Here is a 27,864-nt window from a genome sequence, read left to right as displayed (position 1 = left end):
GTCGAAGACCCTTGGCTGTTGCCAGGTACCCACTGGTCCTGGGGCTGGGGGCGTCCAGCATGCCCTGAGCCCAGTCCGCCTCTCCACACTTCCCACCTGCTCAGCCCCTGCGGCCTCTCCACCACGAGCACAGTCACCTCCACCTGCTGTCCCCAAGGTCCTCCCAACATTTCCTCAAGGCCATCGGCTACCTTGCCCTCCGGAACTCTCTCAGGTCCCAGGCTGAGCCCTGTCCTCCCTTGTGGCCACCTCTGACCTCTGGACCCCTCTTGGTCTTCTTCCCCCAGTCCCCACTTATGCACTCCCCTCCCTTCCCATCTTCAATACCAGACTTACCATTCCTTCCCCTTCCCCCCGCTCCCTCATCTTCAACAACCACCACCATCTTGGTCCCCACTCCCTCTGCCACCATTACTCGCACACCCAGTCAGTGCTCGCTCCCCACTCTCTGCTGCTCCCTCTCTCTCTCCCCACCCACCTTGTAGCTAGGTTAACCAGATCTGGGAACACCACAGGGCTCAGAAGGAAATAGAGGATCAGGATGGCTCCTGGGCAGAATCCAAACCCAAGCTCCAAAAAGGGGCTGAGAATGACTCGGAGAAGAGTTGTGAAGAAGAAGAAAAGAAGTAAGGCAGAACTGGAGGAGCTGAAGAAGGAGGCGGACATGGTGAGGAACCCGGGATGATGTGACAAGTCCTCTGGAAACACCCTTCAACCCTCAGCCTTTTCATCGAAGCCTAAGAACTTACCACCCAGGCCAGAGTCTCCCTCTTCCCCAAAATGCCCCCCTCAATGACCCAGGGCCACCACTTGCCCCTCACGACTCTGCTGTCCCCTCAGGATGACCACAAGTTGACCCTGGAAGAGCTGAGCACCAAGTACTCTGTGGACCTGACAACAGTGAGTTTGGGGAGGCTGAGTGTTCCCCAGAACAACAGTCTGTGGGCGGGGTGGGGGCACAGGCATCAAACTGCTCAACTGTAAGGTGTGGGTCCTTACATCTGCAGCCCGCCCGCAGGACACACCTGGGGAAAGATGACGGTGTCACCTTGTCAGAGTTTAGGACTAGGTGAGAGAGCGAGGCTGATTTAGGGCAGCGCTGCTTGAACCGTGGTCCCCCCGTGTTACACTCTCACCAACAGTCAAGGACCAAAGAGCCTTTCTTATGTGGCTTACGTCTCTCTATGTTTACTGCCCAGGAAATTGAAGTTGAGAAATTAAAAAATATTTCTAAATTCATTAAAAAACACAAGAGTAAACTCACTATATACTAGTATAGATAACATTTTATGACAATTGTTTTTCAGAACAAAAAAAGCATTTCATGTTTTTGTAAACCTCTTTAATGTCTAGCTTGTTGATAGAAGACAACTGGATTCTCAGATATTTTCAGTATAAAATCTGTCATATTGTTTCTGGAAAATTCCAATGTACATGCAAGAGAAAAAGAGAAAAAATGATTTAGTATTATTAGGAACATTGTTTGGCCCTGTGGACTCCCTGAAAGAGTCTCAAAACTCAGACCATGCTTTGGAGACCACTGGTTTAACTATAAAAATGGATATCACCACTATTACTACTACTAGTGCTGCTGCTGCTGCAGCCATGGCCACTAATACAACAACAACAATAAAAACATCAAAGTCTTCCAAATGTAAGTTTTTCTTAGTTCTAGAATTTCTTCATTGGAGGGGCTAGAGGCAAACATCTGGTATCCTGGAGGAGCGTAGGAGACTTGTCTTGTTTTTAATTAAAGTTGTCTTTTTCAAGGTTGGGGCGCGGCTGATGAGGGTTCAGGAGAGTTTGTAATGTCTACTGGTAGTTTCTGCTATCATTTTTATCTAGAGGAAAAATCACACACAAGGCTAGACTGATAATGTATGCATGTATCTCTCTGATTGGTATCTCTTTTCTGTTTCCAAGTTAAAGGGTCCATGTGTGAATGTCCATTTGTTATCAACATTGCCTCTCATCGTTGCTGTGACCTGGCATGATATGTTGTAAATTGTCTGTATTTATCTCCCACCAGAGTTTGAGATCCACATGGGTGGAGGCTGTTCTTACTCACTCTGGTAGCCTAGCATTGGGCCCAAGCCAGGTGTCCAAAAAAGGTGTGTGAGTCAATCCATAAACTAAAACTCCTGAGGACACCCTGCTAAGTGCCAAACTGCTAAATGATACCCCTTTCATCATGCAAAAATCCATTTATCTGGTAAGTCTTCCAGAGGGGGGCCCTCCCTGGTGGCACAAGGTGTTAAGTGTCAGCACTATGAAGCAATCAGCAGCTACTACAGTTCGAGTTCGATCCCTGGCCAGGGAGTGGCACAACAGACCTTTCCTGACTTGCCTGCTGCTCCCCTCAGCAGTGTATTTCAGTACACCTGCCTGTTCTGTTCTCCACTCTGTCTCTGGTGAATCCTCTCACCCCCTATCACCTCTGTCCTGTACCCCAGTTCTTGTATGCATAAATAAATAAACCTTAAAAAAAAAAACAAACTTCCAGATGGAACTTCAGAGAGCTTCATGGTCTCTACACCTATCTGGGCTATGAATGGCAGTCTTGAGTGTGAAGCTGGAGTCCCCTTTGACATCTCTCTTGGCTATTCTCTACCCACCCCTGCTTCTACGCCCCACAGGGCCACAGCCCCGAAACAGCCGAGGAAATCTTAAATCGAGATGGACCCAATATGCTCACCCCACCCCCCACCACTCCAGAATGGCTCAAATTCTGCAAACAGCTGTTTGAGGGCTTCTCCCTCCTGCTGTGGACAGGCGCCATCCTCTGCCTCTTGGCCTACAGCATCCAGTTCTACCTCAATGAAGATCCTGTCAAAGATAATGTGAGTGTGCTCAGCCTACTCTCTGTTGTGCCTCTGTTGCTCCTGGGTCCTCTGGCCCAGACCTTTGGTAGTGTTTCCAGAACTTTCTCAGGGGGCTGTGGAACCTCCTGGTTTCCCTAGCTTTTTATCTAGAAAGCTGCCAATTCAGCTCCCTGAGAGACATGGTTCCCCCGGATACTTAGAGTCTTCAGCTTATCTTCCCCACTAGTCATCAAAGCACTTTGTAGTCTATTCCCAGAACTTTCATCCCCTCATCTCCTTACTCCCCATGTCTCTCACTGTCCAAGTTCTTTCTCTCCCTCCCCAGCTGTACCTTGGCATTGTCCTGGCTGTTGTGGTTATCATCACTGGCTGCTTCTCCTATTATCAGGAAGCCAAGACCTCCAAGATCATGGAGTCTTTCAAGAACATGGTGCCTCAGGTAGGGCCAGAGCAAGAGGATCCAGTGAGAAGTGTGTAGAATGGGACCAAATACACAATTGCTAAGTCCCAGGAGAATTAAATCCTGTGATGAGGTTGATGAGTGAATTTGGTGACAGGGGTGAGCTTCCTTAGTTTGTACTCTGTTGGGTCTTAAAGTGTCCTGAGGAGACACTCCTAACTATGTCTAAATTACATCATCTGAATCTAGGGTGCATAACCTGAAGTCCTAAAACAAAAGCATTCCATTTTTTAAACAAGGACAAAGGAGGTTGGGAGGTTGGATTCTTCACATGTTGATGACATTAAAGACAACAGTCATAGGAATGAACATTCCAGATTAGAGGAGATTAGAGAAACAGGACAACTAAATGCAATAGCTGGCCCAAGACTAGATCCTGTGCTGGAGGAGAGAATAATACTGTAAAGGACTTACGGGCCAGCTGACAAAACCGGAATGCCAACGGTAGCTGTCAGCATTATGTTCATGTGAAATGTGCTGAGACTGATAACTGTGTTGTGGCGCTCTACTCTCCTAATTTTTGGGGACAGTGCATGGAGTATGTAGGAGAGAAGTCATGATGTATGTGGGTCATCCTCCCCTGATTCGGGAAAAGCAGTTCACACTTGTGTGTGCACACGCGCACACACAGACGTAGAGAGAGAACCAACGATAAAGCAGAAGGGATAGGATGTAAATCTGGGTAAAAGTTATACAGGTGTTCTTGGCACAGTTTTATTCTTGGCACTTTTCAGAGGGCTTAGATAATTTTCAAATAAAAGATCATTTTAAGTACCTGGCAGGAACAGGATAAGGTTCCTAGGCCCGGGGCTGGAAATGGAAACTTGGAAAGGACTCCGAATGTCCCAGCCCCTCCATCATATTCTGGCAGCATAGCCCAGGAGTTTCTTCTCCCTTTGGTATCAACATAACTTAATTCCTTCCTTGGGTAAGAGTTTGGGGGAAACGTTTTGGTGGAGTGAGCAGGGTATGTAGGCTCTCAGGTAACTCTTGCTGCCTAACCAACCACCTCAAAATGTAGTGACTCAAAACACTTCTCTGACTGGCAGTTCTTTCCTCTGGGCTGACCTGGGCTGGTGCTGTGTGGTCAGACTGACCTCGCTCTTAGGAGTGGGGCCATGACTGAGAGTTGAGATGGTGGGATGTGGGATGGTGGGTCTTACTCTTCCCATCTCTCTTCCTCTAGGAAGCTGGCTGGGCTTGCTCAGTGAGTGCAGAGGGAGTCCCAGTGAAAACAGGGCAGGCACCAACACACACACACTTTTTTTTTAAAGTCTCTGCTTTTATTCCATTTGCTCGTATTCCATGGGCCAAAGCAAGCCTCTAGCCAAGCCTATGTGAGGGGTGGAGAGAGAGAGACCCCAAATATTAGTGGGAGGAGCATCGTGGTCACGAGAGGCAGACAGCCAAAGTGAGAGCTTCACGAAGGAGCACCAGTGTGTGAGAGGGGTGTCAGAAGGAAGAAGACTGGGAACAGGCAGTGATAGGCCAGGAGCAAGAAGGGAGAAGGAGAACGCTTTGGAAATGATCCTGCACTATCTCCCACAGCGAGCTCTGGTCATTCGCGGTGGAGTGAAGATGCATATCAATGTAGAAGATGTGGTATTGGGAGACCTGGTGGAGATGAAGGGGGGAGACAGGGTTCCCGCTGATATCCGGATCATCTCTGCACAAGGATTTAAGGTGAGGAGTGTAGGGAGCAAGGGGAGGGGCCATCATGACCTTCAGGCGCTGCAAGTGACCTGAGTGCAATTCGAGAAAGCATGATCCTATTCAGAACTGGGAGAAGTTACAAGTGCAGCGTGGTCAGGGCAAATGAGGCGTCGGGGTGTCCATTCCCGTCACTCTCTGCTCTTCAGTAATGACAATGGGGGGGGGGCAGAAAACACTATGTCACCTTCATAAATGAATCCTTTTGCCCACGCTCACCACCCATCCTCCCTCCCATCCCAGGTGGACAACTCATCCCTGACTGGAGAGTCGGAGCCCCAGACCCGCTCCCCCGAGTTCACCCATGAGAACCCCCTGGAGACCAGCAACATCTGCTTCTTCTCCACCAACTGCGTGGAAGGTGAATATCGCATCCCAGAGAACTGAGATTCAAAGGCAGAGATTGTCATAAAGATCTTGAGAAAGTTCTGTCTTCTAAAGGCAGTAACGCAGATGACAGTGGGACACCATCTAGTTCCCTGTCCCTTGTGAGCTCTGTGACCTCAGAGAAAAGGTCACAGCTCAGTAGTGATAGAAGTTGCTACCCCATGGATTTGTATGTGGATGAACTAAGCTAATACATATAAACGTTTAGCACAAGGCCTAACGCATTGTGAGCGCCTTACAATTGCTAGCTGTAGCTATTCTAACTAGTGAACAAACGATGCTCTGTGAGCTGGAAACAAACAAAAGGGAGGAAAATTATTCAGCCCTGCTAGGCTGTTCTTCTCCCAATGTGAGCCCAGCCTCTTACTACTCCAACAGAGGGTATTGGCATTGGAATGTGAATTACCAGACATGCCATACTCTCTGGCTTTGCTCTTAGGATTTAAGACATCCTTGTACTGTGAGACACTGGCCAAAGAAGTAACAGTGGCTCAATGTCATTATGTCATTATGTCAACCTCTCCTTCTCCATATATATATATATATATATATATATATATATATATATATAGCTAGTGAACAAATGATGCTCTGTGAGCTGAAAATAAACAAAAGGGAAGAAAATTATTCAGCCCTGAATATATATATATATATATATATATATAATTACATCATTGTTCATATATATGTACAAATTTAAAAAAAACATTACTCTTGCTTAAGAATAATGTTTCGGTATGTAAGAAATAGATTTTTTTTTTTTAAAAATTGAATGTCTAGTCTAGTGCTACAGATATCTCTGATACTCACAATGCTATACAAAGAACCATCCCTCCTACACATGAAAGGCTTGGGTTCAAAGAAATTCAGTGCAGTATCCAAGAGCACAACTCAGCAAGAAAGAGGGTCCCGATCCACACCAAAGCCCGTGCTCTTGCCACAGACATGCCTCTGAGACCAGCTTGCCAGTGACTTCTCTAGTAGTAGAACCATTTCCTTTGAAAATACCTTAAGGCTTAAGAGTAACATAAAGACTGAAGAAGAATCCAACCGGTAAATAAAATATGTATGATGATAAATAATTTGAACAGAAAGCTGCAAGCTAGCAAACTTCCAAAACACTAGATTTCTATTATTAAATTTTAAGAAGAAATTTGCTCAGGTTTGTCTTTCCAAAGTAGGGTTGTTTTGTTTGTTTAATCAGCAAGGTATATGCTTCACATCAGGAAGAAAACAAGTGGTAGCTTTCCATGTTCGCAATAAGGGTCTAGCTAGAGTGGAGGACGTCTTCAAAGGAGACCAGAACAAACCAAGATGTTGCTTCTACTGAAGCAGCATGTTGCAAGGGAGTGGTGCTAGGTTGAAGAAATGATTGGTTGTTGAGCTGAGGGATTTCTCTGCACTTTGAAAGCTTGTAGCATAGCTTTAATCTTGACCTAGACCCTTGCCTCCTGCACTCATCACAGTGCACCTTGACAGGACTGCCAGTACAAGGGTCCCTCTTTGGGTACCCATGTATGCTCATGGGGTCTGAGCTATTTCTCTGGCAGTATAGAGAAGCCCCAAGAAGGAGTCTGTCTATCCTGGGATGTGGGAGGCTTAGTCCCCACCCAGTCTCAAAACTCATTGGGATTAATTATTAATCTGGTCTTTCCAAGCATGGGGAAGTCTAGCAGCAGAAGTAAAAAGGAAACACTAGACTAACAGTGGCACAAAATAGAGGTGATGCTATACTCTACCCCCCACATAAAACCCTCTCATATTTCTGGATTATTTCAGTATCTTCCTTTCACAAAGCTCAGTGATGCCCGTGTTACCAGTCTGATGCTCACTGATACAATGAAGATTTCTAGAATACTCCAAAAAACCTTGACCTGGCCCATCTGCTATCTGAGCAGGATACTGCCTGCAGATCCATAACTGAAGGTGACCTTGGTAATGGATTAGCTGCTGTGGGTCACAATGTTTGTAGAAGCTGCTTCTACTGAATGATACGTGTGACTTTATATAGTCTTTCTGCAGACACTAAATTCATCTAAGTGAAGAAAGAAATGAGATGAATATGTGTGTGCTTAGGAGTCTGTGTTCCAAGCTCTTTTTAAAAAACAGATAGCACTCACATCTTGGTGGGTGCTTTCATCTCATTTCAAAGTTGAGGAAACTGAGTCTTGGCCTTTAAGTAACTTGCTCCAGGGCAATACCTCCTAAGATGGAAAGTTGAACAACTCATAGTCTTTCTAAAGATTCTAAAATAAGTGCTATTTTTGTAATATGTTGCTTTTCTGGGTGATTCGGAATATGACTTTAATGGTAGGAATTTCAACCATTATGGTAAAGCAGGAAGAATTATTTTGAGCAAAGAACTTTTTTTCCAAAGTAGCCAGGGTTTGTAGCACTACATAGGCTGCAGGTGTGCAGACAGCGACATCACCATCTGTATACACTACACTCGCTCACACCCAAAGTCTAGTTTCCATCCATCACTGGATAATCAACCCCACTTACTCAGTTTACCTACCTTCCTTCTCCTTTCTTTCTGGTAACCACTATTCTTTTCCTTGTAGTCTTCGTTTTGTTGATTCATTTGTTTCTTTGCCTTCCACATAGGAGTGAAACCATAGGGTGTCTGTCTTTCTCTGTCTGACTTCATCTAGCATCATCCCTTCTCAATCCACGCATACCCATGCAGGTGGGTGGCCCGCACCATGTGTGTGTAAAGGCAAACATGATGGCATGTTCCCTGCCAACTCTGGCAGGTGGCGGTGAGGAAGCACAGAGGCCTGGCTGCTATGGCTTATGCTACCCAGCAGGGGTCACACTGGCCCTGGCGGCAAGAAGGGAGGGGCTCTGGTCAGAGCCAGATTTCCCTAAGTGGCACCTCTGACACTTATGGGATGGTTCACTTGGGAAGGAGGGTGGTCCTGTAAATTGCAGGGTATGTAGCAGCATCCCCTGCCTCCACCCACCAGAAGCAAAAGCAAGCCCGCGCATCCCAGTTGTGACAACCAAAAATGTGCCCAGACATGGCCAAATGTCTCATGGCAGGGGGCAGATTGAGGACCACTGGGTAAAAGGACTAGGGGATGTTGGAACAAAGGACTACAGCAGAGGGGTAGCCCTTGTTTCTGAGGATCGAGAAACTATCTCAGCTGGTGAACAAAATAAGATACACATAAGGGGCCTCCCTGGTGACCCAAGGGGTTAAGTCTCAGCACTATGAAGCTATCCACAGAGCTAACACACGTGTTGCAGCAGAACTCTCCTGTCTTGCCTGCTGCTCCCCTCAGCAGTGTATTTCAGTAGATGCACTTGCTCTGCTCCCCACTCTGTCTCTGGTGAGTCGTCCTACGCCCCCACCCCCCACATGTCTGGCCTACAACTCAGCTCTTATATGCACAAATAAATAAAATAAATATTTTTTAAAAAAAGAAATGAAACACAAAGGCCCCCAGAAGACATGTAGACGAAATATGAAAAAGAACTTGAAGACAGGCCATAAAATCAGTCACCTCTGGAGAAGTACAAAGTCACTTCAGATTTTTCAGGCCGGAAGACCCTGTATTTCTATGAACTAAATGTTAGAACAAATCATACCTCTCAGAGGCCTTCACTTCCCACCTTGTAAATGACCACTGACAGCTTTCTCTCTGTAGGAACCAAACACAACAGTCTCCCCACTTCATACCCACCTTGTTCACAGGAACCGCCAGGGGCATTGTGATCGCCACAGGGGATGCCACTGTGATGGGCCGCATCGCCACACTGACCTCGGGCCTGGCCATGGTCCAGTCACCCATCTCAATTGAGATCGAGCACTTCATCCACCTGATCACCTCCGTGGCCGTCTTCTTAGGCATCTCCTTCTTCGTGCTCTCCCTCATCCTGGGCTACAGCTGGCTGGAGGCGGTCATCTTCCTTATCGGCATCATCGTAGCCAACGTGCCCGAGGGGCTGCTGGCCACTGTCACCGTGAGTGGTCAGGGGGCGGGTGGCCACCTGGCAGTCACCCCAAGAAGTGCAAGTCCTGATTATCTCTTGTGTTGTTGAACCTCCCAAGTGCAGAGCTTTCCTGCCACTTACACAGGTGTGAAGTCATTTTGCTCTCAAATTGCATTGACTTCCTCCTTCCCTGATTTCTGGTGCCTTCTCTTTCTTCTTGATGAGACGTTGTGATGCAGAAAGCATTAGATGCTAAGTCACCAGGAGTGAGTTCCTCTCTTAGAGATCAGTGGTGAACAGCCAGGTTACTTAATGTCTCCAGGCATCAATGTATTCATGCTTATGGAGGAAGGTAAATTTAGAATTATAGAATCTTATTGGAAAGGACTTCAAAGGCCACATAAATTCAATCTTTCAGCCGAGGCAGAATATCCCGAATAAAACCCACCTGAGACGATTATTTCCAGAGATGAGAAGCCCACCCTTTTTGTCTTCTCTTATTTCATTCTTGGATTGCTCTATTTATCAATAGATCTCACTGTTGAGCAGAAATATGATTCCCTGCTTGGTCCCAATTTTCCCATCTGAAGAAACACAAAATAACTCAACTTTGTTCAGATTTTGGCAGTAGCCTTGAGGTCTCCTCAAGCTGTCCAGATGGGAGAGGAGATAACCCTTTCTCTTAGCCATTCCGTAAGCCATTCTTATCTCGCCAATCACCTACGTGGGGCATGCTTCTAGTTTATCAACATCTTTCTTAAAATAGAAATGAGAATAATACTCAGGTGTGGCTGTACCAGCACAAAAACATCAGGACTGGTGCAACTATGTAAATAGATCATGATTCTCTACTTACATAGCCACAACCTAAGAATTCATTTGATTTTTTTAAAAATTTATTTATTTATGCATACATTTGATTTTAAAACAACCTTCCCACACACCTGACTTCATGGTCAATATAACTTACAGTCAACAAAAATCTCCTGGTTAAGGGCCTCCCTGGTGGCGCAAGGGTTCATGTTAAGCATAGCACTGTGAGACTATCCACAGCCTTGGCAGCACGAGTTCATTCCCCGGTCGGCCAGGGAGGTGGCCCACATGGGCAGCAGACATCTCCTGTCTCGCCCGCTGCTCCCCTCAGCAGTGTATTTCAGTCAGTCTGCCTGTTCTGCTCCCCACTCTGTCTCTGGTGGATCCTCTCACCCCCTGCACTTCTGGCCTGTACCTGAGTTCTTGTATGCATAAATAAATAAATCTTTAAAAAAATTTTTTTCTGGTTAAATGATGTCCCAAGTCCTTTTCAAGACAGCATATTCCTTCTCAATTCCATCGTTCTCTCCATTCTTTACACTATCAGTATGACTCTCTTTTACACGGGCACCTTATACCACAGTCAAAGATGGGTGATGCCTGGAAAGGCTGGGCGTGAGAGAGGTGTGGCCAGAACTGAACAAAGAAGAGTGTACTGTATAGGGAAGACAAAAGGATCTGGCAGCGGCAGGTTCTGGGTGTGGGGGTAAGAATAGAGATCCTGTTCTGTGATGCTCTGGTGGAGGAACACACACTTTTTTGAAACTCTGCCATAAATCATGAACCGCAACCACATTCTAATTTCCTTTGCTATAACCACAGATGGGCTCCATAAAGACCAGGTGGGCACAAAAGGAAAATAAATACAGAAAATTACAGTAGCAATAAAAACTATCAGATTTCAGGCCTCCCTGGTGGTGCAGGGGTTAAGATGCAACCTATGAAGCTGTCTGCAGCCACTGCAGCACGAGTTCAATCCCCGGCTAGGGAGCTACTTACATGGCGCGGCAGACCTCTCCTGTTTCACCCGCTGCTCCCCTCAGCAGTGTATTTCCATCGATCTGCCTGTTCTGTTCCCCACCCTCTCTCTAGTGAATCCTCTCACCCCCACCCCCCCACACCTCTGGCTTGTACCCAAGTTCTTGTGTGCATAAATAAATAAATCTTAAAAAAAAAAAAAACTATCGGATTTCCAAAATGCAGGGTGGTGTGAGTAGCTAACCTCTTCTCTCCATTGAGTCTCTCCCCTCCCAACAGGTGTGTCTGACGCTGACGGCCAAGCGCATGGCACGCAAGAACTGCCTGGTAAAGAACCTGGAGGCGGTGGAGACGCTGGGCTCCACGTCCACCATCTGCTCAGACAAGACGGGCACCCTCACCCAGAACCGCATGACTGTCGCCAACTTGTGGTTCGACAAGACCATACATGAGGCCGACACCACTGAAGATCAGTCCAGTAATTAGTGGCATTTGTGGACAGAGGGATTGGGGGTGTCTTGAGTGACCTGAGAGAGCATGATGAGTCCAGACAAGGAGAAAGTCCCAGAACATGTGTGGAGAGAAGGGATGTATGGGGGACAGAGATGGTGTCTCTAAAGTACAGGATGGGAATGGGAATCACTTCTGTTTTGCACTCTCCCACCCCCAGCCAAGTCTTGTCTTCCTCCCCAGGAGACACTTTTCCCAAGGACTCTCCTACCTGGTTTATCCTGGCCCGAATCGCTGGCCTCTGCAACAGGGCGGACTTCAAGGCACATCAGGAGTCAGTCCCCATAGCTAAGGTGTGAGACCCAGAGGAGCAGAGGGCCCTTCAGGGCCCAGCGTATAACCATCTCTCTCCCCCAAAGCCTCTTTACTGGCTCTCTGTGGTTTCCCTGGAACCCCTCCACATCCAGCTCCCTGCTTGTCACCATGGGCAAGTCCCGATGCCACAGCCTTGACCCTCAGGCTCACATGTGTGAGCTCATCCCCACTCATCCTGGCAGCGGGAGACAACGGGGGACGCTTCCGAGTCTGCCCTCCTCAAGTTCATCGAGCAATCCTACGGCTCTGTGAAGGAGATGAGAGAGAGGAGCCCCAAGGTAGCAGAGATCCCCTTCAACTCCACCAACAAGTACCAGGTACAGAACCCACAACAGTAGGAGAGATGGCGGGGGGCAGGCTCATCACCTGGGCCTCCAGGAACACTGCCCTGGCCTGCGGTCCCCCTGAGCTAAAGAACACCAGCCAAGAGCAAAGCTCACCTTAACAGAGGTGACCCACGGGTGGCAAGGAGGGGCGCTAAAGAGAAAGAGCAGACAGCGCTGACCTGCTGGGGACAGCAGGCCCCAGAGTGCTCTGTGGAGTATGTGGGGCTGGCACGGTCATATTGGCAGCTGCTGGGAGGCTTGTCTGTGGCTGCTTAGAGACGCTCCACCACAGAATTAGGTGGATTCACAAGACTGAAGAAATACATTGGCTTTCGAATTTATTTCGGTGAAATGTGATAAAGACCTAGAAGGCAGTTAAGCCATAACTTGGGTCTCTCTGACGAAGACTTCCCAGAGTCCTTTCATTAGTCAACAACTCCCCCCTCCCTCCCATGCCTGCACTTCTGGCCCTGAGGTGGGCCATGGGGTCTGCATGGGGGAAGGAGAGCTGCTGAGTGAGGGACAGGGCTTTATGAGAGGAATAGGAAGGCCAACATTTCCTCCCAGTAAGGATATGAGCCTTAGGAAGAGGGGCCGGTGGAGTATCCCCAGGCCTGGGCCTCTCCCAGCCAGGGTCTGGGTTCCGTGAGTGTCCCCATTTGCTCAGGGGTGAAATTCTTCGAGTTCATGTGCTCCCGTAAAGATCAGACATTCAGAAATTGCTAACCGAGAAGGAATGAGACAGACTCCCAAAATTCAATTTTGATTTTCAAAATGCCTAACAATGCTCATTCAGCAGCTCACAGACTAAACATGGAACAACAACAGAGATTAGTGTAACCCCCACACAGGATGGCACAAATTCAGGATGCACCCGTATTTTTATATTGGTAAGTTGCAAGGAGAGTAGACCTTAAAGGCTTGCATCTGCTAAAAAACTTAAAAAGCTTTCATCATGAGGGGAAAAAAACATGTAATTACAATAAAAAAACACATAATAAAGAAAAACTATAGAGATTTTTAAAAACTGAGTAACGTAAATTTTCACATTGAACACTGAAAAAGTAAGAATTAGAGAAACAGATGTGCAGTTTTTTGTGTGGACTGGACTTTAGTCAGTGTGACAAGATAGGTCTCCAAGGCCCAAACTGCAAACTCCTCTCCACTTTTTTCTGACGCTTAGTATCCTCACCAGACAGGAAGGAATTCTGTGTTGGCAGGAATCTGTTAAAGTCTTGGGCTGGAAAGAATAAGTGCCTTTCCCTCCACGCAAGTCAAAAAAAAAAAAAAAAAAGCCAAACACCCATGACATTGGTTGGGAAATCCAACAGAACTTTCTCCTCCCAGCTTAGAGGCTGATATTAGTGGGGGAGGCTCCCAGAAAACCCCTCTACTGCCTCCAAGCCCACCAACAATTTTGCTCCCTGGAAAGGAGACACACTGGACTCCTCATGGGTCAGATTCGACTGCAGGAGGGGTCATGTTGGGGTCAAGAGACACAGAAAAGGGGGTGTGAAACAGCCTGCCTATAATTCATACCCTCCAGTTTCTACTGTTCCTTGCTTCTCTGCCTGAGCCTTGCTCTCTCCTGCTCCTTCAATGCTTCCTCTCCTCCCCCAGCTGTCCATCCATCTTCGGGAGGACAGCTCCCAGGCCCATGTCTTGTTGATGAAGGGGGCTCCGGAGAAGATCTTGGAGTTCTGCACCAGTTACCTTCTACATGGGCAGGAGTACCCAATGGATGACGAAATGATGGAAGCCTTCCATAATGTATACTTGCAACTGGGAGGCCTGGGCCAGCGTGTCCTAGGTAAGGGGCTGTGGGAGAATGGCATCAAATGGTCATTATTTGTGGGATGAAATGTGAAAAATCTAGGATTCGGGATGCACAGGATGGGGATGTAGACAGATAGCTAAGTGACCGTGACCCCTCTTCTGTCTCCAGGGTTCTGCTTCCTGAATCTGTCCAACACTTTCTGCAAGGGATTCCACTTTAACACAGATAAAGTCAACTTTCCCATGAACAACCTCTGTTTCGTGGGGCTCATGTCCATGATCGACCCTCCCAGAGCTGCAGTGCCTGAAGCTGTGGGCAAGTGTCGTAGCGCAGGGATTAAGGTAAGCAGCTGGCAGTTCCAGGGCCCCCCTCCACCGTCCCAAGTGAAGCCCCGGTAGAAAGCCTTGCACTGATTAGGTGTTTAATCATCTGGTTTAATCTATTTCTGCTTCCTTGAGTTTATCATTTTTAGTCTTAAGATTAAAATAGGTTTATTCATAGGTTCCCTCTGTATTTCGTATCCTGTCTTGCATTAAATATTAGAATCACCAGGGAGCTTCAAATCGGATGCCTAAGCCACACCCCAGACCTATCAAATGAGAAACTGTCAGGGTGAGGCATTTTCAAAGCTTTCCTAGAGATTCCAGTGCGCTAGGAGTGCTTCTCACACTAATGTCGCGGAAAGACCTAGAGGCAAGTCCTGGCTCAGTAGCTGCAGACACAGCCTAGCTAACCGTTCCCAGTGCTCCAGCAGCTGCTGGGCTGCTGCTTGCTAGGAGCAGTGGAGAGCAGAAGGGGTGGAAGACGCTGTGTCTAAATACCTCTGGGAAGGAGTGAGAGAGGAGAGCCCAGTGGGCGAGGGTCTGGAGCAGGAGAGATGAGAGACTGAGAGTTGGCCCTCAGTGAGTAAGACTCAGTGAGCAGCTGCCCACAGCTCCATGTGCAGGAACGAAAGGGAGAAATTGAAGCGCGTGGTTGAAGAGCACAATGCAGCTGCAGAGCAAACCCAGGGTGGGGACTCCCCTGGGGTTGGGTGGACCTTGGACTTCCTGGGATGACAGCTGCAGACTTGCCCTCATTTTGAGAAGTTCTGTATCCCACGCTTCCCAGCTCAAAACCTAAGACTCATACATCTTCATAGATCAGACATTGACACCTTCCAGCTCACACATGATATTCTTGGACTGGGGGGAGGTTAGTTAGGGGTGGTGTGGGGCGTCATTGGAGGCATTTCATGAGAACTAGGTGCTCTCTGTTAGAACTGGGGCAGACTGCTCCCTAAGTTCAACAATTGGCCAGTGAGCAGGAGCCCAGGGATAGATGTATGGCATTATTCCCAGTGAATCCCCTAATGACCATGAGATGTTTGGGGAGAGCCTTGTTATAACACATCCACAGGCTGCCAGGGTTGTCTGGATCCCCCTGCATGGTCCTAGAAGCTCCGTCACATGGTGAAGAAAGAGGTTCACTTGAATTTTCTGAGCTGTGAGGTGGGCTGCCAGGGTGAGGAACAGTGTGTGAGTATGGGCTGCCCACTGGGACAGTTCTCATCTGAGAACTGATGGTCCCTTTAACAAGAAGATGTAGGGCCTCCCCGGTTGCACAGCTGGTTGAGCACAGCGCTGTGAAGCTGTCCACAGCTTCTGCAGCAGGAGTTCGATTCCCGGCCAGCCAGGGAGATTGCCACATGGCGCAGCAGACCTCTCCTGTAGCACCTGCTGCTCACCTCAGCAGTGCTTTTGATCTGTCTGCCTGTTCTGCTCCCCACCTGTCTCTGGTGAATCCTCTCACCCTCTCGCGCCTCTGGCCTGTACCCCAGCTCTTGTATAAATAAAAAATAAATCTTTAAAAAAAAAAACAAAAACAAGAAGATGTGCCTGCAGGTGGGGGCGCCCAGATGGGGACATAGTTGGCTCAGGCCAGGACACCGACAGATCAAGGTACAGTCATGACTGAGCAGAATGGCCCAGGTGGTCTAAGGCGATCCTCAGTGGTCTGGAGCGGGTCACTCGCGCAGAAGGAACTTTCTGAGCCAGGCACAGAGTTCATGGGTCTCGCAACAATTTCTTACTCTTTCTGGAACCTCAACTGACAGAAATCTGGCAAAGTTGGTGATTTTGAATCACTCTCTTCCCTATAGAGAAGATGTCATGCATCAAGGGCAACAGAATGGGCTATGGACATACAGTGTCCTGTAAGGCAGGTCCTTCCAGAGCTGCCTCCACAGTGATGCTGAGACAGCGCGTAAAGGGCTCACAAGGAAATGAAGGTTGGGGGGCGGGGGGCTATTTCCCAGGCAGAGCCCGTGCTCAGGCCTTTGGAGTAAGTGTGATTTTAGAAATTTAAGTACAATAATCCCATTATATTTGCCACTATCTGAGGCTTTCAGGAGTGTGAAGCTACTTGGCTGGTACTATGAACTGGCTTCCTCCAGGAGCTGCAGCCCAATAGCAGCCCACAGCCACATCACATCACTGAGTGTTTCTCTCACAGGGCTGACCTGGGGAACAAGGGTTCAGGGTCACAAGGGGACAGTTTGCAGGGCTGCATGGGGACGTCAGAAGTAGAGTCAGCACCAAGAGGTTGAAAACGAAATTCCTTTAGTACTTGGCAAATTCCAGAAACCACTAGATGCCCTTTACCTCAAAGGGAGTCATTCTCTGTAGAGCTGGCTCCCATTATACATATGCAGCTTGGGGTGCTGAGTTGGAGCCCTGGAACTCACTCTCGGGAGGATGGGCTGTGTTTTATTTCTCCAGCATGGTGTGAAGGTGGCACTGCCAGAAACTGGCATGGAACATTTGGATGGCCACACCGGCTAGGTACCGGGAGTGGGTCAGGATGGCACCACTCCTGTGCTAGGCCCCAGTCTCCACTGATGAGCCTGGGAGGGGCAGCTTTCAGGGCAGTGGGCACATCAGGCCTCTCTGGGGGCTTGGTCTGAGCCACATCTGAACCTCCTCATCTTCTGTGCAGTTCCCTCCAGAGCTTCACCATCCTCCATGCCCCCCAGGCCAAAATGGAGGAGGGCCCACACCCCACATGCACCAGGCAACTTCATGGACGCTGACATAGGTTGTTAGGCTCTGCTGTGGGGGCGAGGCTCAAGCTCCTTCAGGCTCTGAAAGAGAACAGATTGGCCTTCTCAGGGACTGCCCCCCAGCACTTGGATGGTTCAGTCATAGTCAAGGAGTCTCCTTCTCCCTCCAGTCAGAGCCAAAAACCTGCTTGGAGGGCACTTACAGAACGTGGACACGGCCCTAGGAAGTGGCCATCCCTAAATTCGACAGTTGCTTGTCAAGGAATTGCCAAGTTCTGGACAGGAAAATGAACAAAGAGTCTAGACACAGCCTCCCCAGGAGCCCTGGGGCCCCGGGGGAACAGACAAGGCCTCACCGGAGATGTGAGAAGTACTAGGAGAAAAGAAAGGAAAGCACACACATCAGGAAAGCACAGAGCACAGGCCCCAACCTTGGGGTGGGAACAGCTAGGACTAGGGCTGGTACCAGATATCCAAGAAGGGGTTGAAACTCAGGGGTGAGGGGGCCGGGGGAAGAGGAGGAGGCGGATAGGTGGAATGAAGACTGCTATGTACCAACCTAGGTGACAATTTGCTAGGCAGAAGGATTATTCCAGATGTTCCTTCATTACCACCTGTTCTATGTGTAGGAGTTTCTGTCTTTGCATTTAATGAAGCAGAATAGCTTCTGGGGCAATTAAATTCTGAGTATAGTAATACACCCAAATTCCTGACTTATTCCTGGGAAACCTAGAACCTAAGTTGTCCTCATACACTCCCAAGAGTTGATCTATAGGATGTGTTGTTGGAAATGAGTTACTACCTCTCACTGTGGAATGAAAGCAGAGATCTGTTAGTTCTTGAAGGATCCAGGACTTCTCCAAAGATAACTCTGCCTTCTTCCCTGTCCTCTCAATCAGGTGATTATGGTAACAGGGGACCATCCCATTACAGCCAAAGCCATTGCCAAAGGTGTGGGCATCATCTCAGAAGGTGCCGAGACAGCAGACTCCATTGCAAAACAGCTCAAGATCCCAGTCCATGAGGTCGACAGGAGGTGATGAGCACATAGATCTGCCTTTTTCCCCTACTTCTTGACTTACCCCAACCAGGTCCCTTAGGGAAGTTCTTGGAGGCTCCTATACAGAAGGCAGGGAGTCAGGGTTTACTTGCTACAAAAGAAAATATACAAGAAAGTGGCCAAGTCAGCTATAGTGTGTATGTGTGGTGGCGTGGGGGTGGGGGACGAGGTTCAGAGGAAGAAGAAAGAAAGACAATGAAAAAGGTAGAGAACAGGAGGTGTGGTCACTGGGGAGTGGGCATGATGAGGGACAGTAAGGCCCCTGGGTTGAAAACGGAAACCAGGGGGTTCCAGTAAAGGTTGGCTGGAAGGCAGCAGAGCCCGTGAGTTCTCTACACTTCCAATGAGCCTTTGAATTCTTTCCCTGAAGTAATGTCTCTGCCATTGTGATACACGGCTCAGAGCTAAGGGACATGAACTCAGAGCAGCTGGACGAGGTCCTCCGGAACTACAAGGAGATCGTGTTCGCCCGGACGTCCCCGCAGCAGAAGCTCATCATCGTGGAGGGCTGTCAGCGGCAGGTGAGAGCATCAGGAACACTTGGGACTTTGGCAGGAGTCCTGAGCATAGCCGGGTCCCAAACCATGCAGAGGGGTGTACAAGGCAGGCTTGAGGGGGTTCCAGAGAGTGCATTTGTTGAATCCTAAGGTGGGCATCAGCGTGGAGTCTCAAGAGCCTTGGTATCTCAGGAGGACTGGAAGAAGGAAAAACCAAGAGGCCTAAATCTCACGTGATTGTTTCAAGAACCAGGGAGTGGGGTTGAGCTGCCTTTTGGGATGGGTTCTGCATCTGACATGGGGTTTCATCCCTCTGGCTTCTCCCAGGGAGCCATTGTGGCGGTGACCGGAGATGGAGTGAACGACTCCCCTGCGCTGAAGAAGGCTGACATTGGCATTGCCATGGGCATCGCGGGCTCTGATGTCTCCAAGAAGGCGGCCGACATGATCCTCCTGGACGATAACTTCGCCTCCATCGTCACAGGCGTGGAGGAGGGTGAGGAGGGGCAGCGGGTGGGTTTGGATCATCAAACTCAGGTGGGGCTTGTGTACGTGCTCCCATTCCATTAGGCCATCATCCAACCTGCATGAGTCTCTACAGACTGGAAAAAAATTCACCGTAAGACAAAATTGTGCAAATTAGATTCAGCTGGCACTTAGAATGCTAGCACCGCTGGGAGCCGCTTGGTTAAGGGACTGCAACTCTGGGACTCTGGATAGCACAGTATCATCTTTCTCTCTCTGGGGAATTGCAGTGGGTGGAGAAAGTTCGAAGTTGTAGCCACCCCCTGGGGTACCCACAGTCTCAGGAGGCCCCTGGGAAGCTGCTGCCTGAATAACATACCCAAAGCAGTCAGAGCCTGCTCTACGGGCTGACCGCACATGCCAAATTAAGCCTATTTCCGCGAGAATTCTGAAGACAACATCCACTGGTGAATAGGGGGACTCCAGAATCCTGCAACTAGGCTCCCTGCTGTCTGCCTGGAGCTGTCTCACTAAAAACCTTGACAGTCCACATAATACTAATAGCTCCCATGCAACAAGACCTAGTGTGGTCTTGACACTTGCTCAGTTTTTGGTATCCACTCAATTCAGTGAACTTTTTTGAATACCAAATATGTGCCCAGGCACTGTCCCAGGAACAAAGAGGTAGATCCTGTAATTTAATTCCTAGTGGAGAGACACAGACAATAAAGCAAATCATGTAGTATATTAAAAGAAGCTAAGTGCAATGGGAAAGACACAAAGCAGGGAGTGCTGGAGGGATTACCATTTTTTTGAAGGGCCTTCAGGGAAGGACTCAGCCTTCTGAAAGGAGAACAGGGGACTGGAGAGCAAAGGTGAGCGGGCCTCAGGCACGAGCGCTGGTGGAGAACCTGGGGTTGGAACAAGTCCAGGCTCTTTCCACTTCTGCTTGGTCTCCTAGTAGCTTTTATATTAGCATTCTCAGACAGCTGTAAGGACTGGCCAGGCCCAACCCTGCTTAATTTTCAGAGATCAGATGACATTGGCCTTGTTGAATCCAAGAACAAAGAGTCCACACTTAAAGCATGCTAATAAACCAGAGCTCTAATTAGTATTCACACAGTTTAGAAGCAGAACTGAGACCGCCAAGGTCTGGGAACTCCAGACCTTTCTTTGACCATGACACTGTGCAGTAGCGTCTGGGAGCTGGTTTGTGGGAGGTGTGTCCTCTCTGTTCCTCACAGAAGATTGGCTCTCCTCCCCAGGCCGCCTCATCTTTGACAACCTGAAGAAATCTATTGCGTACACGCTGACTAGCAACATCCCCGAGATCACCCCCTTCCTGCTCTTCGTGGTCCTCAGCATCCCCCTGCCCCTGGGCACCATAACCATCCTCTGCATTGACCTGGGCACGGACATGGTGAGACCCAAACTGGGACCCAGTCTGGGAGCGCCTGGGAGATGATGAAGGAGCAGGAGTAGTTGGCATCAGGGAGGGTGCTGAGCGTCCCTGCGAACTCTGTGTCCCTGTCACTCCTATCCGCCAGGTCCCTGCCATCTCCTTGGCTTATGAGTCAGCCGAGAGCGACATCATGAAGAGGAGCCCACGGAACCCTGCGTGTGATTATCTGGTGAACCACCGCCTCATTGGCATGGCCTACGGACAGATCGGTGCGGTCCGAGGGAAGGGGTGGGTGGGACAGGCTGCTCCTGCTAGGTATTGGAGCCAGATCCAGGGGAGAGATTTTCTTAATGTCAAACTGCTAGTTCCTGGGACCACAAAGAACCACTCATCTCTCACCTGCCCTTGACTTAAGACTCCAGTCAAGATAGAATAAGCATACGTGTAACAGCAGCTTCTTCCCAAGTGCAGATAAAGAGTGTGGACAGGACCCACTGCAGGAGCACAAAGCGGCAGACTGTCTGCACTCAAGGGTGGTCAGCGAGGGCTCTGGAGGAACAGGACCAAAACTAGTTGTTGGAGGACAAGGCTCAGAGGAGAGGGTAGCGGAAGACAGACAGCTCCCAGGCCTCATTGTTGGAAAGTAAATCAGTCCACTGAGTGGGGCCCTTACTCCTGATGAAGCAGCAGTGGAAAGTAAGGCGCTAGGCATAAATAGCATTTCCCTGGGTCCAGCCTTGAATGCCACTTGAGAGCCATTAGGAAGTATTGTTCTTGAGTTGCCAGGTGCAATGAAGTGTTTCAAGAAGAAGATGAAGGATGGACAAGGAGGGGTCTGGGGAGGGGAGACATGGGGAGGCCCACATCCCAACATCTAGCAGAGGAAGCGCACAGGACAGGCATGTTTGACAGGCAGACCTGGGTTTGAATCCTGGTCTCTCCACTGCTACCTGTATGACCCTGGGTGACACCAGAGTATTCACATTCATATCTTCCCACTTGGGAAATGTGTTTTTGTAAGGATCCCAGCCTCGACATGGTGCATAGCTCTGTAGGTAACATGCAAAAAGTCAGCTGTCACCGTGACCCAGGCAAGGGGTCAGAGGCTTTGAGTAAGGCACAGGAAGGGGAGATGTGTGTGTCAGGGACTGGCACTTGACAAGCATCTGATGTCAGAGCCAGGACACTGAGGAGTCATGCACTCACTCAGTGGGCGAGGGAATGAATCCCTCCAAGGCCCTTTCAGGTTGAAAGAGTCCAAAGAATCCTCAAAGAGGACTCACTAGGTTAGAGTTCAGAAACAAATGTCAAGACTTGGAGGTAGGTGCTACAGAGAGGAGGGGATGGGATCCCTGAGGACAGGCACCCTCAGCATCACTGCTCAGACACACGCCAACTAGTTAGAAGCAAGCCCCCGTCACCACCCCTTCTACCACCTGCTTTTCGACATCCTTCTCTGAACCACTTCCCTGTTCTGTGACTCTCACACTCACAGGGGTGATCCAGGCTCTGGCTGGATTCTTCACCTACTTTGTGATCCTGGCTGAAAATGGTTTCAAACCCTTTGATCTTCTGGGCATCCGTCTGGACTGGGAAAATCGGTATTTGGGTGACCTGGAGGACAGCTACGGGCAGCAGTGGGTGAGTTGGGTCAGGGTAGCGAGAATGGCTGATGAGCATGAAGACATGACAGGGAAGAGGGGGGTTAGTACATTTCTGAAGAGTGAGAGACAGGAGGCACCAGACCCATGAGTTTACTCCCTCCATGTTTGCCCTGTCTCCAGTCTCATCAGCTGGTACTCTTCTCTTTATTTGCCACGACTTCACTTCTATTCCTTCCTACTGTCCATTGTCTGTCCTTTCCTTCCTAGATCTTTTTGGCCCCCTGCACCTGGAAGTCTTTGTCAATCAACCTCTGGGGGCTGATTTCTGTTTTACCAGGTTCCAACCATCATGCCTCTAGGACCAAGAGCTGGGTCCTCTCGTCTATTACGTTGCCTCCCTCCATGGAGTTCACATAATACACTTTTAAATCTGAAAGTCTGCTTTCTTCATTTATCCCTTTCTCATCATTCTAAACTCTTTAAACCTAGAGGATGCCTCTCTGTAGTAGTCTCTCCAAACACCCAAGCGGAATGAGGCTCCAAGTCCTCTGACCAACACCATGTGTTCAAGAATTTGAGTCAGTAGGCTTTTTTTGTATCTGTGAACATTCCTGTCTCCATTTCTCAGACAGTGAGAGATGTGATACCAATTATTGCTGGAATGGAGGACACACAGCCTAGTATCATTTTATAATGAGGAAATGGACTGGAATGATTTAGTGACTTCCTCAAAGTCCCACAGTGGGTCCCCAAAAGAATTGGACAAGAATTTTGAGCAGATTCCTGCCCAGCTCTTTCCCTCGTCACCATAGTGCCTCCAAAGCAAGCTAAATGCAAATTTTCAAAAGTATGTTAAAACCGGGGTTGTTGGGAAGATACCCCTCATATACACTTGGCTTCCACCAGCTGAGACTCACGAATCCAGCAGATGCCAATGTTCCCAGCCACCAACATTGCTTCGACCCAGTGGCACCCAGGGTCCTCTTCATCTTGCAGTCCATCAACACATCCATCATCAGCTCAAGTCCTTGTTAGGGTCACATCTTCGTTCCAGCTCTCCACTGCCAAGAAGCAGTGGACACACTGCTTTATAAATGAATTTGCAAAATGAATCTAAATAGAATATAAATATCCATATATTCCATCAAAAACAAACTTGGCCTGAGGTATGACAGGCAGTAGCTCCTTACTCTCTGTCGTACCTATTTTCACATTCCTCATCCAATCTACAAGTCATTTATAAGCCTGCCCTTCTATGTTTTAAAACATGGCTATTTTCCCTCCAGTCTCATGCGTCTGTGTTCTCATAGTTTTCCGTGTTCCCATAGCCCCTGGGGTCTCTCTCTGAGATCCCTTCTCAGATCTCTACGGCATCTGTTTTAATGATGCTTAGTGTGGCTGTACAAAGACACATTGCTCATAGCTGAAGAAATCATAAAAATAGCCTCATCTATGCACAGCTGATTCCGGCATATGAATGCAAATATATTACCATGTGTTTATGAACGAGTAGGCCACTGAAATTTTTCTTGTCTGGTACCTTGTTTTGTTCAAGGACATACAGTACTGACATAATTAGCAGAGTTATCCCTCCCCAAGGCCCTCTAAATGATCCTATGTGAATGAAAGAATGGAGGGGGGCCTCCCTGGTGGGGCAAGGGGTTAAGCACCGCACTATGAAGCAATCCACAGCCTCTGCAGCACGAGTTCAATCCCCCGGTCGGCCAGGGAGCAACCCACATGGCGCAGGAGAACTCTCCTGACTCACCTGCTGCTCCCCTCAGCAGTGTACTTCAGTCAGTGTGCCTGTTCTGTTCCCCACTCTGTCTCTGTGGATCATCTCTCCCTGCAACTCTGGCCTGTACCCCAGCTCTTGTATGCATAAATAAATAAATCTTTTTTTAAGAAAAGAAAGAATGAATGGATGGATAGATGGATGAATGGATGGATGGATGGATGGATGGATGGATGGATGGATGGATGCGAGATGATTTCTGGACACATCCTCTGGCTCTCCTCCCCCTGCATCCACATTCCCTCTGGCCCCACCTTCCTTCTTGACTATTTCCTTACTCTCCTCTCCAAGCCCACCTTCTCCACACTGCCCTTTGTGCCACTTTAGCCATTATGTATTGGGTCATACTGCATGTGTTCAATGAATGAACCACAGGATAGGGGCACAAAGATAAGCAAGATGAGGTCCTGGCCCGAAGGAGCTTCAATCAGGTTAAGAAAACACATGAGCTCACAGAGCAACCTGAAAATGCTGGGGCAAGGGGATGTGCTCAGGGGTGTGGCAACCTACAGAAGGGCCCTAACCCGACCTTGGGGGGCAGGGGTGGGAAGCCAGAGAGGGAAGTAGCCTTCAGCGGTACCTACATCCCCCCTGACTCTGCCATTCCCATCCCCTGCCCCAGACCTACGAGCAGCGGAAGGTGGTGGAGATGACATGCCACACAGCCTTCTTCGTGAGCATCGTGGTGGTGCAGTGGGCCGACCTCATCATCTGCAAGACCCGCCGCAACTCCGTCTTCCAGCAGGGCATGAAGTGAGCGCCCTTCAGCATGCCAACCTCCCCCAGCTCTGACCCTTCTTTCCCACCCCATCTCCAAACACCTTTAACCCCCTTTCTTCCAAGAAACAAGATCCTGATCCTCGGGCTCCTGGAGGAGACTCTACTAGCTGCTTTACTGTCCTACACTCCAGGCATGGACAAGGCCCTGCGAATGTACCCGCTCAAGTGAGTAAGGAAGGGGTGTGGGGTGCGGGGGTTCTTGGGGGCACAGTGAGAACAGTGAGGGGATGGCGAGTTTGACAGGAAAGTCACAGCTGGGGCATGATGGTGAGACTACCCTCAGCCATGGACACGGAGGGGCTTCATCTGCTTCCACAAAGACACTCTATTTAGGGAGGGTTAGGACTGTGCCTCTGATGTGACGCAACCCGCCAGACACAGAGGTGGCAGACTCCCCGGTGCCCAACAGCGACTCCCTCTTGATGACGATGTGTAGTGTAGCTGCTGATTGCTTGGAGCTGAAAACAATCATAAAATAGCCGCATCTGTGCAGGTACAAAGCAAATAGGTGTCCACATGCCCCTGAGCAAGCAGGCCACTGAGATTTTTATTGTCTGGCACCTTGTTTGATTCAAGCCCCAAGTCTAGTTTTAGTGTCTTTTTGTTTTGGTTTGTTTTTCCCTTAGTGTGTGTTTGTTGTGAAAAAAAATTCTATTTAAAATTGACAGAGAAAAAGCAAAATTCCCACCCCAACTTCACCACCAGCTTAGGGCACGCCCCTCCCACGCATGCTCTGTGGGTACGCACACTTCTCCTCTGCCTTGCTGCGATTTGCATGATGCTCTGTCCAATGCAGGTGCTCAATTAATGTTTAATAAGAGACACAGCCCCGCCTTAGATAGTGACAATCTCAGGTTTGAATTTCCAGTCTCCTGGGCACTTGGACAAGGACATTACATGCTGAGCCTCAGGCTCCCCGGTGAAGTCTCTGTTATGCACACCCGCAGGTGGTGAGCAGAGCAGAGCTCGGGTGGGGTGGGGGCTCTGTTGGTAGTGACTATAGTTGCTGCTGCTGATGTCGACATAAAGGGCTGGTAAGTGCAGCTGAGTATAACCGTGCTCCCAAACCCTCTGTGTGTGTCTTGACCACAAAACTCCTCACCTAATGTTGAGACTGTTTATTTTGTGTGTTTATGTGTCCTCTTTCCCCTGAGCTCCTTGAAAACCAAGACCATCTGTCATCGTGGTTATTTACCCAGGACCCAACACGGCCAGAGTAAACACTAAAGGCTGCTGTTGAGTGGTGACTATGTGCGTGTGTCTTTTGGGGTGTGTGTGTATGTGTGTGTGTGTGTTTGTGTGTGTGTTTGCGCGTGCCACGAACCATGGCCTAGCCCTGTGCCGTCCAGTCCTAAAACTGCTGCACTTAGGTGGCTGCTGAGCTCTTAAAGTCTGGAGAGTGAGACTGAGGAACTGAATTTGATATTTTAGTTAATTTAAAAATAAAAATGAAAGCTGTGTCAACTATTATATTAAATGCCTTGTTGTTTGGGTCAGACTACATTTCTCTTTAACCATCGAAAAGTTAATGTCTGAGTTGAGATGGGCTGTCAGTGTAAAATACTCACTGGGTTTCGAAGACAGGATTACAAAGAAGAATGTTAACAATCTCAATATATCAATTACATGTTGAGATGGTAATATCTTTTAATCAGTTAAATAAAATATATTATTAACATTAATAGCACCTGTTTTTGCTTATTTGTTTTTACTTTCTTTAATGTGGTTGCTAACAAAGATTGTTCATTATATATGTCTATAGGGCAACACTGGTCCAGGCCGAGATGGCCTAGACCGTCCAAGACATAGACGTGGTTCTGGGTCAGCCCCTCCGGGGTCATCTTCCTGTTTTCAAATTATAGAAGAGCATCAGGCAGGGAACACCATCCTCTCCTTTGCAATGAGAGGAGAGTGTATGTCCGCTGGCGAAAGCTGCCGTGGCTCTAGTCTCAGACCCATCCTGCTCTGACCTCTCCTTTGTGGGGGAGTGGCCTGGAGTGCCTAGGATGTAGGTGGGTCCCCTTATCAACCCCATGTGACCTCCGTTGAGCACTGTGGGTACCCCCAACACCACACTTCTCACAGTCCATTATCATTGCTTCCCTTGCTGCTGCCGTGGGCCTTTACCCCACAGCCCAGGCTCTGCCCTCCTCCAAGACCGCTTGCCCCCACCACCACCCCGCTGCACCCAGCACAGCCCGGCACCCAGTGAGCACAATAGGCACACACTCGCCCTGTGCTCCCTCTGCACCGGCCCCTCTCCTACCCCTGCCCCACAGCTCCTCCCACTGACAGCTCTCCTTCTCCTGCAGGATATTATGGTGGTGCTGCGCCCTCCCCTACAGCGTCCTCATCTTCATCTATGATGAAATCAGGAAACTCATCATCCGGATGCGTCCTGGTGGTGAGGCCGCCTCCCTCTGCCCTGTGCCTCCCCTTGTGCCCATCCTGCGTGCCCCCTGCCCCCCTGTGCCTTCTCCCATGTTCCCTATTGCCATGCTCCCTGCCCTCTGCTACCCCTTGCTCTCATTCCCCCAAGCCACCTGTCCACCCCCAGCTCTCTCCAATTCACGCTGGTCCCTTCTCTGGCAGGCTGGCTGGAGTTGGAGACCTACTACTAGATTCAGCAGCGAAAGCTCCATGTGAACACCGGGTTTCAGGAGGGGTCTAGGGGTATGGGTCTGCACTGACAACGGAGAGGGCATGTGAGCTGGACCGGGAGAGCTTAGGAGGATTGACCTTGGATGAGAGCCAGCCGCTCTGGGCTGAGATGGGGGCACTAGGGGCAGGCAGTGGTGGTGAGCCTGCAGCCAAGGGCCCGGGTGGAGAGGGCACTGTCTTGATAGGCAGCCGGTCAGAAATAAATGTTGAACAGCTCTCGTCTGCCGATGTGTCTGTCTGATTTTTGAGCATGGGGACTTCGGCGACCTCCCTACGTGAACCCACGGGAGCAGGCAGGGGAATATCAGCTGAGAGGGGTTACAATCAAGCAGCCTTGTCCCCTGCAGCCTCTCACCATCCTGGAATCCATTTTGATCCTATGGACAAGTCAAGTCAGGATCAGAGAAATGGAAGGGCAGAGAGGAACAGAGGAGCCCCCACCTCTGGTGCTGGTTGGGGGACTCAGCCCCCAACCGCTTCAGTTTCTCAGATGAGTTTATGGAATCCCAGAGCTGTGCACTGT

At 49.1% G+C, this 27,864-nt stretch overlaps 1 protein-coding gene across 5 annotated transcripts; it reads left to right on the top strand.

The window, feature by feature from the left end:
- The first annotated feature begins 17 nt into the window (after nucleotides 1–17).
- ATP1A4 (ATPase Na+/K+ transporting subunit alpha 4) lies at nucleotides 18–27,562 on the top strand. 5 transcript variants are annotated; one of them, XM_054693543.1, is made up of 23 exons: nucleotides 18–157; nucleotides 516–667; nucleotides 841–900; nucleotides 2,637–2,840; nucleotides 3,148–3,261; nucleotides 4,831–4,965; nucleotides 5,236–5,353; nucleotides 9,080–9,348; nucleotides 11,389–11,587; nucleotides 11,803–11,912; nucleotides 12,117–12,251; nucleotides 13,881–14,070; nucleotides 14,206–14,378; nucleotides 17,977–18,113; nucleotides 18,508–18,658; nucleotides 18,962–19,130; nucleotides 20,365–20,519; nucleotides 20,647–20,770; nucleotides 21,997–22,142; nucleotides 24,523–24,653; nucleotides 24,744–24,845; nucleotides 26,993–27,084; nucleotides 27,273–27,562. In XM_054693543.1, the coding sequence occupies exons 2-23, from the start codon at nucleotides 542–544 to the stop codon at nucleotides 27,299–27,301; spliced, it is 3,069 nt and encodes a 1,022-aa protein (XP_054549518.1). In that variant the 5' UTR covers nucleotides 18–157; nucleotides 516–541; the 3' UTR covers nucleotides 27,302–27,562. The 5 variants fall into 5 exon arrangements, with proteins under 5 accessions (XP_054549518.1, XP_054549517.1, XP_054549516.1 ...); XM_054693542.1 differs by having other exon boundaries at nucleotides 486–667; XM_054693541.1 differs by having other exon boundaries at nucleotides 18–214.
- The last annotated feature ends 302 nt before the right edge of the window (nucleotides 27,563–27,864 follow it).

This window comes from Talpa occidentalis, unplaced genomic scaffold, assembly GCF_014898055.3.
Source record: "Talpa occidentalis isolate TD23 unplaced genomic scaffold, MPIMG_talOcc4v2.1 talOcc4.12, whole genome shotgun sequence".
Classification (NCBI taxonomy): Eukaryota; Metazoa; Chordata; class Mammalia; order Eulipotyphla; family Talpidae; genus Talpa; species Talpa occidentalis.
The sequence above is the reverse complement of the archived record's forward strand: the minus strand, read 5'-3'. Positions and strand labels throughout refer to the sequence as shown.

Bases quoted from the DNA above. Each gene is read 5' to 3' on its own strand.
- ATP1A4 (XM_054693543.1), top strand. From the start codon at position 542: ATGGCTCCTGGGCAGAATCCAAACCCAAGCTCCAAAAAGGGGCTGAGA. The intron at 11,588-11,802 runs GTAATTAGTGGC...CTTCCTCCCCAG, and splicing joins CACCACTGAAGATCAGTCCA to GAGACACTTTTCCCAAGGAC. The intron at 11,913-12,116 runs GTGTGAGACCCA...TCATCCTGGCAG, and splicing joins AGTCAGTCCCCATAGCTAAG to CGGGAGACAACGGGGGACGC.